General features: G+C 40.5%; 1 protein-coding gene and 1 non-coding gene across 3 annotated transcripts in view; one reads left to right on the top strand and one right to left on the bottom strand.

The window, feature by feature from the left end:
- The window catches only part of ILRUN (inflammation and lipid regulator with UBA-like and NBR1-like domains), a 91,522-nt gene that overhangs the window by 60,174 nt on the left and 11,837 nt on the right, over positions 1 to 19,511 (top strand). For both annotated transcript variants that reach the window (XR_003521346.2, XM_027601556.2), the window contains exon 4: positions 11,558 to 11,886. Coding sequence is in view for 1 of the 2 variants with exons in the window: in XM_027601556.2 (XP_027457357.1) it covers positions 11,558 to 11,886 (329 nt within the window). In the remaining variant the exon portion in view is untranslated. The remainder of the gene's footprint in view (positions 1 to 11,557; positions 11,887 to 19,511) is intronic.
- LOC113928130 lies at positions 6,715 to 6,817 on the bottom strand. The gene has a single exon (XR_003521811.1). It is a non-coding gene; the product is annotated as a U6 spliceosomal RNA (small nuclear RNA).

Genomic DNA, 19,511 nt, shown 5'->3' on the forward strand with positions numbered 1-19,511 from the left:
TAGGAAGTTCTGCTTTATCACTGTCTTTGACTTGTCAGTGAATGTGATGTCTGTAATGTAACTCTCTTTGGAGAGAACGATGGGGGGGAGGGGTTTTGTTTTGCTAGTTCTTGCATTGGCCCTGCTTGGATGGTGGTGTTGACTGGTAGCAGTTTCTCTGAAGCCAGAAACAAAGCCTGTCCTCTTTTAGGAGGAGGGGGAAGGGAGAGCAGAGTTAATGTGGTGTATTACCAGATCTCTAGGACAGAAAAGCTTTCACCAGGAATAACTAATTAGCATCAGTAATGCTGTTTTATACATTTTGTCCATGATTATGTCAAAGATAAGGTTTGAATTTCTAAAAAAGACAAATGGGGCCTACCTCTTGTTATGCCTTTAAGTATTCAAAATATACATAGTAACTCCATAGAAAGTTATCAGAAATATACATAGTAACTCCATAGAAAGTTATATACATATATATATATGTAGTTATACATATAAAGTTATATACATATATACATAGTACATATATATATATATGTAGTTATACATATATATATGTAGTTATACATATAAAGTTATATACATATATACATAGTAACCCCATAGAAAGTTATCAGAGTCCTAAATTAAACTTAGAAGCATGTGTATGAAGAAGAATGGCCTTTTTTTTTTTTAAAGATATTTAAGTTTGAATTAGGTAGTCTAAAATTTGACTTTCTGATGAACCAAATTCTTACTTGGAAGTACTTCTCAAATATTCTATTTTAAATTATCCTTTGATAAAAATACTATAAATATCAAGAAGTTCTAAATGTGTCCCAGACTAGTTGAGAAATTCAGCAGTAGTAGTGAAAGAATAAGACCACCAGCCATCTTTCTACCTATTTGCATATAAAATGGGTAAAATTTAAATAGTAAGTCCTCTTATCCAGTGTTAAATATTTAAGTTCTTTTCAACATAACTGCCAAAATCGTTGTTAAAATGTTAATCTGTGTATTTTTATGCCAGTTGCATAAATTTGGCTATTAATGTGTTGTGGCTGTAGTTTTGATTCCCTGCGTTATTCTTTTTTTTTTTTTAAGATTTTATTTATTTATTTGAGAGACAAAATGAGAGATAGAGAGCACGAGAGGGAAGAGGGTCAGAGGGAGAAGCAGACTCCCTGCTGAGCAGGGAGCCCGATATGGGACTCGATCCCGGGACCCCAGGATCATGACCCGAGCCGAAGGCAGCTGCTTAACCAACTGAGCCACCCAGGCGCCCCGATTCCCTGCGTTATTCTTAAACCCAGTTGCACTTAAATTTAAATTAGTACTTTAAGTTGCTTTAATGTACTTGCAATCTATCTTAATTTTCTGCACTTGTGCTATTACCCACTCAGATTATGCTTTATTAGTAGGCTATAGAAGTTTAAATAATGAGGATGTTAATATTTCCATCTTTTCTGCCAGGAATAGTTGTCTCCGTTAACTATTTTCTATTTCCTGGTTGATGGAACGCTCAAAACTGACCAGGGGTAGGAGTGCTGCATGGTGTTACAGATAAGCACTAGATTAGGATTAAAAAGAGCTGACTTCTGTTCTTGTTTTTTATTCTGCCACTGATTGGCCTTGAAGGACTAACTTAAAGTTACTGGGTCTCGGGGTATTTTTTGCTTGTTTGTTTGTTTTACTTGTGAAATATGCATGACAAAATTTACCATCTAACCATTTTTAAGTATACAATTTAGTGGCATTAAGTACATTCACATTGTTATGCAACCATCATCACCATCTACCTCTAGTATTCTTTTTATCTTACAAAACTGAAACTCTGTACCCATGAAATAATAACTTCTCATTTCTTTCTCCAGCTCTTTACATCACCATCCTACTTTCTGTCTCTATGAATTTGACTCTTCAAGGTACCTCATATAAGTGGTATCATATAGTATTACGGTATTTGTCTTTGTGTGACTGGCTTATTTCACTTAGCATAATGTCCTGAAGGTTCATCCAAGTTGTAGCATGGATCAGAATTTCCTTCCTTTTTAAGGTTGAATAATATTCAATTATATGTATTTACCACACTTTTAGAATGCATTCGTACATCATTGGACACTTGGATTGCTTCCACCTTTTGGTATTATGAATAATGCTGCTATGAACATGAGTATAGAAATATTTCTTTGAGAGCCTACTTTTAGTTCTTTTGGGGTTCCACCTAGAAGTAGAATTGCTGGACCATATGACAGTTGTATTTTTAATTTTTTGAGGAACCACCATACTGTTTTCCATAGCCACTGTACCAATTTACCCTCCCACCAACAGTGCACAAGAGTTCCAGTTTCTCCACATCCTTGTCAACACTTGTTATTTTCTGTTTTTTGATAGTAGCCGTCCTGATGGGTGTGAGGTGGTATCTCGTGGTATCCCTAATTATTAGTGATGTTGAGCATCTTTTCGTGTGCTTTTTGGCCATTCAGCTTGTCTATTCAAGTCATTTTTCAATCAGGTTTTTTTTTTTTTTAAAGATTTTATTTATGGGGTGCCTGGGTGGCTCAGTTGGTTAAGCGACTGCCTTCGGCTCAGGTCATGATCCTGGAGTCCTGGGATCGAGTCCCGCATCGGGCTCCCTGCTGAGCAGGGAGTCTGCTTCTCCCTCTGACCCTCCCCCCTCTCATGTACTCTCTCTATCTCATTCTGTCTCTCAAATAAATAAATAAAAAAAATATAAAAAAAAAAGATTTTATTTATTTATGAGAGAAATTGAGAGCACAAGTGGGTGTTGGAGCAGACGAAGAGGGAGAAACAAATTCCCCACTGAGCAGAGAGCCTGATGTGGGGCTTGATCCCAGGACCCTGGGATCATGACCTGAGCCAAAGGCAGACGTTTAACTGACTGAACCCCCAGGTGCCCCAGGTTTTTGGTTTTTTTTCGGTAGGAGTTCTTTATGTATTCTGGGTGTTAACCCCTTATGAAATATACAGTTTGCACATACTTTCTCTATTCTGTGGGTTGCCTTTTCACTGTTAATTGTGTCCTTTGATACACAAAAGTTTTAATTTTGATGTAGTCCAATTTATTTTTTCTTTGGTTGCCTGTGCTTTTTTTGTCATAATCCAGGAAATGATTTCCAAATCCAATGTCATGAAGTTTCCTCTCTATGTTTTCTTCTAAGAGTTTTATAGTTTAGGCTGTCATGTTTAGGTCTTTGATCCCATTCTGAGTTAATTTTTATATATGGTATGAGGTAAGTGTCCAACTTTATTATTTTGCATATGATATTCAGTTTTCCTGACATCATTTGTTGGAAAGACTGTCCTTTCCGCTTTGAATGGCCTTGCCTGTTTTGTCAGAAATCATGTATGTGAGGGTTGACCATATATGTGAGGGTTTACTTCTGAACTCTCTCTTCTCTTCTCTTGGTCTGTACATCTTTTTAACAATACTACACTGTTTTGATTACTGTAGTGCTATAATAAATTTTGAAATTAGGAATTGTGAGACTTGCAGCTTCCTTCTTTTTCAAGATTGTTTTGGCTACTGAAAATTGTTAGAGCTTTAGTGATGCTAAGAGCAATCAAAGGATTCAAGTAGTGATAGCCTGAGCCCTCCATTGCAGAGGTCCTCCCTGTCGACCAGCCTTTTGCCTAATGGTTTCATTCATTGATGATTATTGCCTGAGTCATTTCATCAGGGGTTACAAAGTGATTATTTCTTCCATATACATTAGCTGGTATAGTTCTGGAATAAAAAAAAGTTTTCTTCATCAACAATGACATTCTGAAATTCAGTTTTATAATAAGGCTAGATTAAATGCTTAATTCTTTACCTTCAGTTGCCAATTTTGAGAGGAAGGAGTTGGTGCTCTAGTTGCTTTCAGTGAAACTAATGAATGAGGAGGGAAAGTTAATGGTTATATACCTTTCTTATAGGTATCCTAAACTTTTAGATTTCATATATGAAACTCATTTTAGTTCATTGTAGTTAGGGACCCAGGAATCTGTATTTTTCACATGCAAGCCACATGATCTTGATGTAGGTAGTCTGCAGAGCAGACTGCTGTAAAGTAATATGATTGAAAACTGGTTACTGTTTTGTTGTGTTGTCTTCCATACTGCAGGTGGTGTTTACTGACAAGTTAATGCCCAATCTTATCAAAGTAATTGATTTTTAAATTACAGCATTAAATGTTAACTTGCCTAGGTAAGGAGGTCTTTTCTGCTCTTTGTTTACTGTTATTGTTACAGTCCTTCAGCTATAGTTAGACACAGCCAGTCATCAGACTTTACTCTTAACATTAACTGACTTCCAACAGGGCAACACAGTAAACATTTTCTTTTTAAAGATTTTATTTATTTGTCAGAGACAGAGAGAGCACAAGCGGGGGGAGCAGCAGGCAAAGGGAGAAGCAGGCGCCCTGAGCAAGGAGCCCCATGTGGGACTGGATCCCAGGACCCTGGGATCATGACCTGAGCTGAAGGCAGACACTTAATCGACTGAGCCACCCAGGCGTCCCTTTTCGTTTTTTAACGTTTTTTAAGTAGTGTTTTTTAACACTACTTAAATGGTGCTAAGTAATTGTGCATAAATAATTTGCTGTTTATTGTGCACCTATCCTATGCCAGTCACCATCCTACAAAATTTATCTCCAGTTCTTACTGTCTCCCTTTGACCTAGGTTTTTTTGTCTTTGTTTTCTTTTTGTTGTTTTTTTTCAATATCTAAGGCATTTCTACTATTCCTAAGTCACAATTTACTAATGATATATTTAGAGGATTCTCCCCATTACTGCCTCCTTCAGCCAGATACCCATTTTTATTTATTCATTTATGGTTTATCTGTACAGTGTTGTTTGTTTTGCTTTGTCTTGCAAATACTAGCCAGTATTTGATCCTTTTCTTACACAAAAGTATCATAACTATATAGATACTGATCCGCATCTTACTCCCGCACCCCCCCACTTAATAATATATTCTAGAGATCGCTCTAGAAATCTTCATTCCATTTTATGGCTGTGCAGTATCCCCTTAGGTAGACGTGTTATCATTTTTCTAGCCAGTCACTACTGATGGACATTCAAGTTTCTAAAAATCTCTTGCTCTAACATATAATGCTGTTATATAAGAAGCATATATGCTTCTTCCCCATTTCACTGCTCTCCTTCATAGCAAAACTCCTTGGAAAATTTTGAATCAGTAATGGCTATCTCCACCTCTTGATTTCTGGATTCCCAAATTCTTTCCATCGGGCTTCTTTCCCCACCACTCCACTGAAACTGCTCTTTTCAAAACACCAGTGACCTACATGATCCTACCTCCAAAGCTTTGTTCTCACTTCTCAACTTTATTTGAATTATTAGGTACACTGGACCCAATTGATGACTCTGTCCTCCTTGAAACACTTGTGACTAGGCTCTAGAACACCATATACTCCTGGGTTTTCTTTATTCTTGAGGCTATTCCTTCTCTCTTTTTTCCTCTTTCCTGTGGTATCAGCTGATGGCTGGGCCAGCCGGCCCGCTTCATGAGAGGGCAGGGCAGTGTGTGCTGCAGGGAAGTAGGAAGGGGTGCAGTCTCTGCATCTAGAAGTTGCAGCTGGGAGGGGGAAGAGAGGAAGGCTTCTTGTTTCAAAGGTCACCTGAAACAAGCCTGAAGGCTGACACAACCAGAATTTATTGGTGTAATACGGTGAGGGCAGGCTCTCCAGGGGAATTGTGGAATGCCACACAACAAGAGGGAGGAGGGAAGCAGCCTCTGTAAGGTTTGGGTTCCTGTTGAAGGATTCTGAGAATGCTCTAAGGGAGATGGGGGGGTCAGTTTTGGATTGGTTGCTATTTCTGAGGCAGGATTAGAAGGGAGAATTATTTAGGGTTTGGATGCTATCTTGAGGCAGGGGCAGTTTAACAATTAACAATTGTCAGTAATCGATGCTACAACAAAATGGGTCTGGGGGCATCATTGGTAAGAAAGCAGTAGTCACTCAGAGGGTTGTTATAGCATTTTGTAGCTGCTGCATGATCTTGGGGGAAATGTTTTCTCTTATTTTTGCCCCTGCCTTTAGAAGTGTCTGTCCTTTCAGCCCAGTTAAGGGTAGGGTTTTTTTCTTTTTCATTCTGAGCTGATTTTCATCTTTGATCTAGATGTTTTTACTCTTTCAGTTCCATGGCACAGATTTCCTGGATTTGGGAAGTAGAGATTCTTGTTAACTAAGACTGAAGCAAGTAATTAAGTGGTTAAATGATCACTGTAGTCCCCCAACCTACCCCCAAATTAAGGTTAAAAGCTCATACTTTTTAAATAGGGCATGATTCAGGAAAATTGAGAAGTAGGAATAGTTTCTTTGTTGTTGAATTTGTAAAAGTTGTGCTTTCTCAAGTCCCCTGGCCTTTTCCCTTGGGAAGCCCAGACCCAAGTGGAACATATTGATGTGGCAGATTATTGCTTTCTTTAAGTGACTGCTGTCTGCAACTTGTGCAGGCCAGATGCATGCTCTGGAAGACATTGGGCAGCTTCAGCCTAACATGCACATCAAGATGATGGCTCATTGGTATAGTTGTTGCTGTTCCCTCTGAAGACTAGTGACTGGCCCTTACTGGCCCTTACTGGCGGTACTGAGAAGGGGTTGCACATAGGAGTGAACTCATGTGTCTAGTTTGAATGGAAGACTTTTTAGAATGAAGACCTCAACATTGGCACATTACTGTTAACTGAACTCAAAACTTTATTTAGATTTTGTTTCTGGTTTTTAAATACGGAACACTTCATGAATTTGCGTGTCATCCTTGCGCAGGGGCCTGCTAATCTCTGTGTTGTTCCAATTTTAGTGTATGTGCTGCTGAAGTGAGCACAGACTTTATTTAGATTTTATCAGTTGTTCCATTCATGACCTCTCTCTGTTCCCGGAATCCAGTCTCTGGTACCACATTACATGTAGTTGTCTTGTCTTTCAGTCTCCTCTGATCTGTGACAGTATCTCAGTCTTTTCTGTTTCTCATGACCCATGACCATTTGGAGGAATACTGGCAGGTATCCTTTGTAATGTACCCCAGTTTGAGCTTTTCTGATGTTTTCCTCAATTTAGACTGATGTTATAGATTTGGGGTAGAATACTGCAGAGGTGAAGTACTTACCAGGGGGTACCTGATATTTACATAACATCACTGATGATATTAACATTGGTCACTTGATTAAATTTTTGGTTGCCAGTTTCTCTATTGTAAAGTTACTATTATTCTCTTTCTCTGTTCTGTTCTTTGGAAGCAAATCACTAAGTCTGTCCCACACTCAGGATAGGTTGGGGATATATAAAATTAAACTCCATCTCTTAGAAGGGGGGAGTATCTACATATATTTGCAGTTCTTATGTAAAGAAATCTGTCTCTACTTGCCCATTTATTTAGTCATTTATTTATGGCACTATGGACTCATGTATATCTATTTTATACTTTGAGTTATAATCTAATACTATGTTATTTATTTTACTGCCCAAATTATTCCAGCTTTGGCCAGAAGGAGCTCTTTCAGGTATCTCCTATCCCTATGACATACTCTATCCTTTTTTTTTTTTTTAACACTTTCTTACTTTCTGATATTCCAGACTCATCTTATATTTTCCATGTCTTTAGCCCCAGAATCAGCCCTTTCTCTGAGGAACTTTTTTTTTTTTTAAGAGAATGCTATTCAGAAACCACTGGGCACTGGATATGTTCGGTGCTACTGGGCTATCATTACTTCTAGGCCTTCTCAGCAGACAGAGCTGGGTAACGTGTGTATGCATATTAACCTCTGTAAACAGACGTATCATTGTTTCTGTGTTTCTTCATCTGTATATATATTATGATAAACATGAGTTGATACTGATGTCTCTGACTTTAATCCAGTACCACAGAGTTCATTTTAGAATGCCTTCCTTTCTTGCTCATCTGTAATATCCTTCTTTAACAATGAGAAACCTTGCTCTCAGCATTTCACTGTTCATTTACTTACTCAACCCCAGTATACATGTACCCCTCGAGAAACAAATTTACCAGTTTGAATATTGTACTGATTTTTAGTAATTCTGTTGTAGTGGACAAATCATGGATGTTTGTTTATTATCATGTGATTTGATCTGTGATTGTAGCCTTTGGATATATGTCGTGTTTTTTAACATTCCTACCATAATCTGAGATGTCTTTGTACATCAGCATGGTTCATTAAGATTATGGAGTTGGCCTTCAAGTAAAATATTTTCTTTCTTTTTTTTTTTTTAATGGGCTCGAACTCATGACCCTGAGATCAGGACCTGAGCTGTGATCAAAAGTTGGATGCCCAACTGACTGAGCCACCCAAGAGCCCCAAAACATTTTCCTTTTACTCTGCATTTCTAATAATCTAAACTTAAGAAATAAAAAGTTCATGATCTCTCTTTAATTTATTATACATTTCTACAAAAGGAAGTTTATACTTATTATTAAAGTTATGTACTTACTAAAGGTTTTATATGTAAAAGGGACGAGTTGAATGAAACTGTTTACAGTACCATTTAGTTCCAAAGTCCTGGCTCAGGTGCTTTTTAAAAAACATCTTAAGGCAAGACATTCTAAAATCAGTTTCTCAATTTGCTTACTAAGCCCTGAATGTGTAGGCTTGGCACTTGATTCTACTCTATTGGCTACTTTTCTAGAACATCCTGTTGGCCCATTCTTATTATTGGTACCGAAGATCTTACATGTGGGTAAAGATACCATGGCCTGGGAAATGGGACTGACTTAACTATAGCTATAGTTCCCTAGGTTCTTGGTTCCCAAGTTCCTGTTGAAAAATAAGTATGAGTTGTAAAAGCTATTCTTTTTTTTTTTTTTTAAAGATTTTATTTATTTACTTGACAGGGACACAGCAAGAGAGGGAACACAAGCAGGGGGAGTGGGAGAGGGAGAAGCAGGCTTCCCGCTGAGCAGGGGGCCCAGTGCGGGGCTCGATCCCAGGGTCCTGGGATCATGACCTGAGCCGAAGGCAGACGCTCAACGACTGAGCCACCCAGGCCCCCCTGTAAAAGCTATTCTGAGAGTTGAGCATTCTTAGTCATCATGTAAGTTGGCTTTAACTTGAAGTCTGATCTTGGGCCCATCACTTCCACCTCCAGACCTCAGATCCTTTATCTAGAAAGTGCAGCCATTCCATTAGATGACCCCTGAGATTCCTTACAGCTATGATTTTATCATCACAAATAGTAAAATATGTGGCTGGCAGTTCCTATCTCAGTAATTAAGGCATTCTGGGAAGAATTGGAAATGGTCAGCCTCTCTAAAACAAGCTTATTTGGTCCATTTTTATCACCCTTTTTACTTAAATAACACATTCATTCACGCATACTATGCATGGGATGAACATATTCTGAAACATGAGGGCTAGCAGTGGTACCTAGATGGCTTAGACTGTACCCTGTAGAAGGTATATTTTGCTATTCATGATGACCTGTCATGATAATAACTTGGGAGGATCAGAACTGGAGTGTTCACTGTTGGTGTTTATAAATCAGTGGTTTCTTAAATGACCTTCTCTTTAGAGCTACTATGTAAAATCGGTGAGCAGTACAGAAGAATAGCCAAGGTGAGAGAGTGCAGTTGCTTATGTATGATCAGGCCCAATGAGTTGTATGCAAGAAGCTTTAGTTCTTAAAGCCAGGGCAAAAAATGTCTTTAGTCTCATATACTGATAACAGTCTTCTGAAGACTGTCCTTTCTCTTCTTGTAAGCATTTAGTTTCCTGAGCAAAGTGAAGGAAGCATATGACCTGTAACTGAGTATGTGAAACGTATCAGGAATTACAAAGGACTTTGGGTAACGTGTGTATGCACTTTGGGTGAAAGAGAAGAAGTAAGAATTAATGTCCTGTAAGATAGGGCATAGCTATTGGGGGAAAATGAACAACAGAGTGAAGAGATGTTGCCTTTGGTTAGAAAGCTAGGCTAGGGAAAGCATGGAATGAATCTCCCTCAGCTGCCTGCAATTGTTCTTTAAGGCCTACGTCATGTTGGTTTATGAGATTGACTTAGAGCTTTGAATGAAAGTCCTCTGACCCAGTATTCCTGGCACCGTCCCACATTTCCGAGTGAAGTGGCATGCTGCATATCCTGGCTTACAGTGTTAACAGGTTGAGCTTCTGTGGCACTAGTTCACATGAGGATTCACATTTGCCATCATGAAAAGTTGTGTCTGGAATGGATACCATTCCTGGGAGTCATGCTTGCTCAGCTAGTGGCTGCAGAGTTGCTAATTCCAGAAGTGAACAGCAGATGTCACTGCATCTCCACTTTATTAGGGTTCTGGCTCCTAGCTGTTCACATGCAACCAAGTTGTTAATGGAGTTCCCAAACCACTGAACACAAATTGAATATTTATGGCCTTCATCAGATATCGAACCCAGATTCGAAATTGAGAATAAGCACAGCCCAAGAGGGTTTTCCTCAGTTTCTTTCACTATTATTTTTAGTGTTGGTGGTTTTTTTTTTTCCTATTCTTAATATTATCTGTATTTCTGTGTAGCTAACTGATGAAATTTATTAGCCTTTGCTTATCAACCATTCAGCAGTTATTTAGGAGACTTGGACAACTTTTCACATTTGTTTCAGCTGGGTTACACTTAAAAGCTTCTTGGCCTTTCTGTAGTGCTGCTTTTTAAAAGATTTCCAGCAGGAAAGTTGATGTCACTGTTCTCTAAATTGAAGTGCAGAACATCAAAGGAAGCTGTCCCTTTATTCTTCTGTTTGAACCCTTAGCATCGGCAGTTGAGGAAATAACTGAATTATGACCAAAAGTCCTGTGGTGTATCTTTTTAAAACAAATCTCTTATGGTTTCAGTGTAGATGGTGGGGTTTCCCTATATGACAAAGGCAAAGTTGGTGTTAAATTGGATTATTTTAGAAAGCGTGGGACATACTAAATTTTTGGTATCCTTTGATCACATAGATCATTAGAAAAGAAAACCCAGGTGATACTTGCCTTAATAGTCAGGGTTAGTGCTGGTTTACAGATGTGTCCTGGTGTCGTTATTAATTGTTTCCCCCTTTACTCTCAGTTATCCTAGTTTGGACAATATGTTGTTACTCTAAATTGCTCAAAGAGATGGGGGGAGGGGATCCTTGATAAGTTGCAATTCTAGGAATTATAAGTACTTTTTGGCTCAAGAATTATGCCTGCCCTGAGTTTTCTAAGTTACATACATTCAAGCTAAAGCATAAACCACAAAAAGCTTTTAATTCTGGAAAATAGTTTTTAGGTTTCTATCTATAGATCATTGTTCTCTGGAGCAGTGATTTCCAGATATGGCTGTGCATCAGAATCAACTAGTAACCTTTTAACAAATACTTTCATGAGTCTTACCAGAGACCTGTACTGAATGTGCACTGGAGTTTGAATGTGACATTACCAACAATGAAGAAATGCATACAGTGCAAATGTACTGGGCTACTTTGTCAGCTTGCTAAAATTAGCATATAAAAGGACATTTCTTCCTGTGTTTTGGGTGACATTTGGGGGTTCTGGTGGTGGCTGCTTTGGACCTTGAGGGTATGCCTGTCATTGACAAGAGTTGCCTTTTTGTTTCAGATGTCATCTGGGTGATTCTCAGTGTGGAGGTGGGTGGACTTTTAGGAGTAACGCAGCAGCTGTCATCTTTTGAAACGGAGTTCAACACACAGCCACATCGCAAGGTAGAAGGAAACTTCAACCCGTTTGCCTCTCCCCAAAAGAACCGACAATCAGATGAAAACAACTTAAAAGACCCTGGGGGTTCCGGGTTCGACTCGATCAGCAAAAACACATGGGCTCCTGCTCCTGACCAAACCGAGCAAGATGAGAATAGACTCTCACAGAACTCTGTAAATCTGTCCCCCAGCAGTCACGCAAACAACTTATCAGTAGTGACTTACAGTAAGGTAGGTGCCCTCGGAGAAGAGGAGAAGGGGTAGGTGGTGGGCCTTGGGACTTGTGATACCCTTTCATGGCAAACCTAGAAGCCTAGAATGTTCTTTAAGACTGCTTAGCTCTCCTGCCAACAGCAACAATACAAAAACCTACCCCTTCTCCCCTCCCCCCCCAATCTTCATATCCTGTGGATATTACTTTATCCACATTTATAATTTACTACTGTCTCTCTGCTCTGGTTTGGGTGTTGAAAGAACAACGTTTTTTACCTTTAGCATTTAAAAAAAAAAGAAAGTCAAAATATCAGCAGCTCTCCTTCCAGTGTAAATGTATACTAAACCTAGAACAACAACATGCTTTTGGAATCTCTTCCTACTTTGTTGTTTTTGTTTTGGCTTTGGGTGGGGCTTTTCTTTTTCCAAAGAAAAAAGACAAACTCTATTATTTATCCTAAATATTGTTGTTTGGCTTTTGCTTTACTTAGCTTGTTTGCATGTATTCTTGTAGATGTATTTTCAGTCTCTTATGGCCCATCTGCCTCCTCGCCCACAACCCAGAGTGGCCCAAGTGATATTTTGACTTTTTATGTGTGGGGCAGTACGTGAGAGAATTGTTTGTTGAGTTCACCATGATTTTAAATATTCTGATTGTTCTGAGACATTCTTCTGGGTGTTTGATTTCTTGACCTGCTTCTCTCCTTGCTAGCTGATTAAACAGTGTCTTCCACACTCTGCTAAGGTGATGATGGTTCTTGGTTGTTGGTTTGGGTTGGTTGAGTAAAGCCCTGATGCTGAGAGCTCACTCTTCTAGGTGTTTTGTGTGGCATAGGCCTGTGAGCATTCCTGTGCATTCTCCTCTGATTAATAATGCTGTGTATTAGGCCCAGCATCCCCCCTGTACAATCCTAAAACTGTTAAGTCTGCTGTTGCGTCATGTTGGCATTTACCCTCAAATTTTGAAAAATAAAACTGATGTTTATTTGAGGGACAAATTGCTTGTCTGTTGTAAGAATGGTATTTTTCTGACTAGTGCTTTATATATGGTCCAGATCAAGAGGCAAATTAAGAAACCTGATGATGTGAATCCTGTTTCTCCACACAGTCTAGTAAGAGAGACTTCATTCACTAGTGGTGTAACAAAGGATTGATTTTTTTTTTTTGGTTGTTTGGATGGTTGTTATAAAGGATTCTGTGGAGTCATGTTGTACAGGATATAAGAGAAGTATCGGCAAGACAGTAAATTGCCTGTATTTGAGTTAAGATTTCATACTACAATAAAAGACTTTTCCTCTAAGCTCCTGTTTCTCCAGATTTCTCCTCCTTAAATTTAACCATCCAGAGTATGACTGTTTCAGGTGGTAAGTGAGCCAAGCCCTAGGGTAAGCATGTCCTGTTAGAACTGGAATTTGCAGTTGAGTTTAATGGGAAATGCGAGTTGGAGGAGGCAAAACCAGTTGCTCCAGTGCTTTGTATAATGGAAGCCCCCTCTCCCAGCTGTGAGCTACCTGGCTCAGTAGTCACTGTGGTGTGGTCTTAGGAGATGGCTGGTGTTCTTGGCCAGGGCACTACACTCATCTTCCTAAGTTGTGAACCTCTTAGTTGTTTGCAGCTCCTTTAGGGACTGATGCCTTCTCGCCAATTCTGTGATGATTGCCCTGGCCTTGAGAGTGAGAGCTGGGGTGGGGTTGGCAGAGAGTCAGAAAGGATTACGTACCAGCCTTAGTTGAGGTCCTACCATGTTGTCTTTTTTTTTTTTTTTTTTTTAAGGACTGTGCTATGGTGAGGCTAGAGGCTTTGGGGTTTCTTGAGGTTGATGAATTCATGGTATGTTACCTAGTTGTTTTTTGTTTTTTTGTTTTTTTTAATGAACTCTGTAGAATCATTTAGAAGTAGTATTTGCAAGAACCACAGAGAAGGGGCACCTGGGTGGCTCAGTTGTTAAGCATCTGCCTTCGGCTCAGGTCATGATCCCAGGGTCCTGGGATTGAGCCCCACGTCGGGCTCCCTGCTCAGAGGGGAGCCTGCTTCTCCCTCTCCCACTGCCCCTGCTTGTGTTCCCTCTCTCGCTGTGTCTGTGTCAAATAAATAAAATCTTAAAAACAAAAACACAGAGAAAAGGTTCTTACTGGAGATAGATGATATTCAAGGAGACTATTGGCTATAATGCACTGAGAATGTGGCACTTAGGGCGCCTGGGTGGCTCAGTTGGTTAAGCGACTGCCTTCAGCTCAGGTCATGATCCTGGAGTCCCGGGATCGAGTCCCGCATCGGGCTCCCTGTTCAGTGAGGAGCCTGCTTCTCCCTCTAACCCTCCCCCCTCTCATGTACTCTCTCTCTCTCTCATTCTCACGCTCTCAAAATAAATAAATAAATCTTAAAAAAAAAAAAAAAAAAGAATGTGGCACTTAGGTCCCAAAGAGAAACTGGAGCCTCCCTTGTTTCTTTCTTTGCTTTTTTTTTTTTTAATATTTTATTTATTTATTTTTAGAGGTGGGGGGAGGAGCAGAAGAGGAAGGAGAGGAACAAGCAGACTCCTCCATGAGCAAGGAGCCCAGTGCAGCACTCCATCTCATGACCCTGAGATCATGACCTGAGCCGAAATCAAGAGTGAGATGCTTGCTTAACCGACTGCACCACCCAGGCACCCCTTCTTGTTTTTTAATTTAAGCAGACTCGTATTCAGAATGCACTTATGTGAGCATCTGGCAATTTCTCTGAAAGCATTTCTGGTTAAAGTTGAGTCAGCTCCACCTCTTTTAAGGCTCCTTAGGAATAGGGTTAGGGTGTAGACAAACATCATTAAGTATTTATTAACACATCTGTGCACTGTTTAGGTCAGTGTACATTGATCAGTGGGAGACTTGAAGAATAAAAGAAGTTGCCCCTATCAGCTAGCAGCTTATAGGAGACGCAGCAATCAGAGAACAATTCAGTCAAAACGTCTGGAGAGACCGGAACACGTCAAAATGTGCAGTTTGTGTGTATGGCTGTGAATTAGAGTTAGGGCAGAGAGGAAGAAGAGGTTGAGTTGATGGAAAGGGCTTTTCAAAGGATAGATTTGGAAAGACAGGAAGGACAGTGAACAGTTTAAGTGCTGAATGCAGAATGCGTAAGAGATGTGTGGTCAGGAGATATGGGTGATAGACAATGAGATGTGGGTTCAGTCATTTGCAGGGCTTTCCTTGGAGGAGCAGTGGATGGAATCATCACAGATGGCTTTGACAAGAATTGGGATGGTACTTAAATGGATATCTTAAAGCAGAGCTTATTCATAATTCTAGACATTTGTGTTTGGCTTGAGAATATAGATCTGTTTATTTTTAAAGACAGGCATGCTTGAGTCTGCTCAAGGGTATACTTGAAGGGTATAATTGATACAGTGATGAGATCAGGTATACCAAAGTTAGATTTTAACTCTTCCTATGTGCCAGGTATGTTTCCATGTACTTCACATGGATCATCTCATTTTTTTGAAAGGAAAACAAAAGCTCCAGGGGACTTAGGAACTTCCTCAATATTACATAGCAATTGAGAGGCAGAGCTGGGATTCTAGTCCAAGGTGCCACATTACTAAAATGTGTCTTATTAATAGGTGAACCTGGGCTCTCCCTAGATCCTCCTGTTGGGCTCGAGGCTGTGTTGAGTGAAAGCATTTACTGAGTTGATGATCAGTATCATCAAGGAGAGAAAAACAGCAGGGTTGAAATAAGATAAGTGGGTCTAATGTAAACTGAAGATTGCTCATGGCATCTTCTTTTTGAAGACTTACCTTGTTCATTGAGTCTTTAAAGTAGTGACTTCTTTTCCTGGTTAGTAAAAATAAGAACTTGGGTGCAGAAACTCTGTGTTTCTCATAATTAGCACCCTTTTATTTATAAGTGAGTTCCTGGGCTCTAGAGTTGGAGCATGTGTTTTCAGTTCACCCCAGATGCCATCTTTATGGGGAGGAGAACCTGATGCCCTGATGTCAGGGATCAGCGTAGACAAGAGATTTCACTTACTCTAAAGAAATTCCCTGTCTGCCATTAAGGCTGGGAAAGAACATGATGCTCTTGGAAGCCCACATGGTTGTAATAGGCACATATGGTTTCCTGCTGCCTCCATAGTTATAATTTAACTTGTTAAGATTGGTAGGATGAAATGAAAAGATTGCTTCATGCACCTGCTCTATGAGGGCTGCATGGTATGTCAACATAATGGCACATATGTCAGTGCCAGGAACCGGACACCCCGGGAGTCCTTCCCCCGCTGTACTTGAATAACCGTAAGCTCTCCGGACTCCATGCTCCGTGTCTGGGGGGAAGCCCTGGGTGGGAATGCCAGCTCTAGCTCCATCCCACAACCCAGAAGGCCTGGCCCCTCCCTGTGTGAGAGCTGTCAGAGGGAGTCAGAAAAATAAGTATATGCTGACCTGCTCCAAATATTCATAAATCTGACTCCTCGCCTTTGTTAGAAATTGGCTGACCTCATTGTCGGCTCAATTGTGGCTGACCTGTCCCATGTGAACAGTCAGATCGAGTATTGATGAAGGTTAGGTGCTGTTTTACTGAGCTCTTTTTATGTGATTAGCTCAAGAGCCTCTGAGGACAAAGAGTCACAGTAGGATAGGTGCTCACTCTGTTGACTCAAGGCTAGTCTCCCCATGAATTCTAGCTCTCTGACTCATCCCTGGAGGCCAGGATAGCTTCCGTTTGGACAGTGTGAGAATAGTAAAAAAACAATTTATAAAGGTGTGGAAGGAGAAAATTAAGTCCTGTTAAAATTAGATGGCTTTTTTTTCTTATTTGGCAGTATTTTTTTTAATCTCTAAATGTTTTCTGAGAAGGCCTTACAGAGGAAAAAGACACCAAACGGTCTGATTTAGGACAGATGGTAATAAGACTATGGCTGTCAAAAACCAAGGGGCTGTACTTGAGGAAGGCCAAACGCTTCATTTCCTTTCTCCAAAAAAAGGAGTAATAATTTACCCTGGGGGAGCTGAAAAGAATCCCAGACTCATTTATTTTGTTACTTAGCCTATGGCTCCTATTTTGTGTTTGTTCTTACTTTAAGAAAATGTTTGGAGCTGGTATATGTCATGTACTCCTCCTTTAAACTGAATTACAGTCTGAGCCACTGTTATTACTTCCGCCAAATGCTGGTTCAGAAGGAGCAACTTGTTATTATCTTTGTGGGGAGGTTCATCGTGGCTCCTCCAGCGTCAGCCACTGCCGAGTGCCATCTGCCCTGCCTGCCCACATTCCCACCTGCTTCTCTTCCTGTCTCTTTCTGACAGCCACCCTTGAGTATGTTTTGGATCTGCAGCTAGAGCAGGAGTCAGTCTGCTTTTATTGCATCGGAAGTCAGCTCTCTCCTAACCTGCTGACTAAGGCATAGAGGAGTTACTTTCCCTCTTATTTAGGTGAGAGTCATGATCCCAGCGTCCTGGGATCTAGTCCCACATCGGGCTTCCTACTCAGCAGGAAGCCTGCTTCTCCCTCTCCCACTCCCCCTGCTTGTGTTCCCTCTCTCGCTCTCTCGCTCTCTCTCTGTTGAAAAATAAATAAAATCTTTAAAAAAAAAAGAAAAATCATGGTTGAGGTTACTGGGGGAGGTTTGCACAAGGCAAATCTTTTGCTCTGTGCGCCTGAGGATATAATGGCTGGTGGATCTTATTACCTACTTTAAAGTAGCCAGTCAGTTTAACATCATAATAAGGGGAGAGTTTGGGGTGACATAATGGAATTGGGTTTAACATTTGCCCAGTTCAGAGGGCCCTGAACTTGACCAGAAGGCGGGTGGTTGGTCTTCTGTAGCTGGGCTCAGTGGTTATGTGAGGGGCTAGAGGGCAGTGTGACCTTCCCACTACCATGAGACTTGAGTTTTTGCTCTCAGATGCTGACCCTTTCGTGAAAGGTTTAAAGATGGTCCAAGGAGAAGCTAGAAGAAAAACTTGCGTCACTTGATATTTTATCCAACTTTGTTTTCTTCTGACAAGGGACAGGTAGCAAAAGCACAGGACACCCAGGCAGAGGCCAATCCGAATGCAGTAATCAGAGCTATCAAACTACCATTTATTGAGCACTTACTATGTCCATGCACTGTGCCAGGAACTTTTTAAATTTAATTTTTATTAAAATTATCAATGTCAGGAGCCAAGTAGTTCTACAGAGTTTATTACACAAACACCAGTCACCTCCCTTCCTCCCCGCCCCCGGCATTTGCTCCTCAGAGGCAGCAGGCTCAGTGTTCGATAGGTATTACTTCGTTTAGTGCACACAACAGCACTCAGTGCGGGGGCTGCTCTTTTCCCTCCTTTACAGTTACTGCAGCGTGAAGTACACAGGTTCTGTGATTTGCTCAAGGTCATGCCGCTAGGAATGGTAAAACCAGGGTACGAACAAAAGCAATTGTTTTTGACTCCTAGCCTGCTTTCTCGACAGTGTACTACATTGTTTCCCAGTCATAAATAGTGTTCAAGTTCATATTCTTACCAGCTGAGCTAACAGCTCTGGGCTAGAGAGAGAATGCTTTCCATAATGTAGTGTTATATTTCACATGAAGATCAAGCCAATTATTGAGGAAATATGTGACTTCTCTACTACTAAGCCCCCTCCCCTCACAAGCTATTATGGCAACTATAGAAACCAGTCTTTCTCTCTAGCCTCCCAAGGGAAAAGATTCCCTAGAACCTCCATAGTTACTTGGGTTTAGATTTTTGTTGACATTGAAATTTCCATTAAGTCACTCTTGTGACAGCAACACCTATGTCTCTTGAAGTCACAAAGCCTGTCTGTATTCCTTTATTATGGCCAAAAGACATGGTCTCTGAAGTTTTACTTTTCTGGCACGAACTTAAAATCTCCCTTTAAACATGCTTAATATTTTAGAACTAGAACATACTTAGGGGCTACCTTATCCCCTTTAAAGTCAGATTTTATTTCTGCAAAAGCTATCTAGAGAAAGCAGATTTTAGGCAAAGGGTCAGCCAATACAAACCGTGAGGTTGAGGTTTACCTGGTTTATTTAAGAAACAGAGTGAAGGAAGAGGAGAATAGAGAAAGATGAAGTCAGAGGATGGAAACCAGATCATGGAGGGCCTTGTGGGCCCTTCTAAAGCTTTGGGCTTTTGCTCTGAGGGGCAGAGGAAGCCATTGAAGGGTTTTGAGCAGAGAGATGATAAATAAACCCCCTGCCTTTGGAAGTGAGATGTAAGAGAGAACGGAGTAAAGATGACACCAAGGTTTTTGGCCCGAGCACTTAAAGGACGGAATTGCCATCAGTGGAGAGGGAAAAGGTTATGGTAGAAGTGGGGAGAGGGGGGCACCTGGGTGGCTCAGTCAGTTAAACATCTGCCTTTGGCTTGGGTCATGATCTCATGGTCCTGGGATCAAGCCCCCTGTCAGGCTCTCTGCTCAGCGGGGAGTCTGCTTCTCCCTCTCTCTGTGCTCTCTCTCTCTCTCTCTCTCTCTCTCTCTCTCTCAAAGTCTTAAAAAAAAAAGCGGGGGGTGGGGAGAGGTCCAGAGTTCCACTTGGGGCACACTGGGGATTTCTTTAAATATCCAAATGGAGATGTCGAGTGGGCTGTTGTCTATCCAAGTTGCATATAGAGTTTAGGAGAGAAGTCTGGGTGGAGATACAAATTTGGGAATTGACAT

This window comes from Zalophus californianus, chromosome 7 (genome assembly GCF_009762305.2).
Source record: "Zalophus californianus isolate mZalCal1 chromosome 7, mZalCal1.pri.v2, whole genome shotgun sequence".
Lineage (NCBI taxonomy): Eukaryota > Metazoa > Chordata > Mammalia > Carnivora > Otariidae > Zalophus > Zalophus californianus.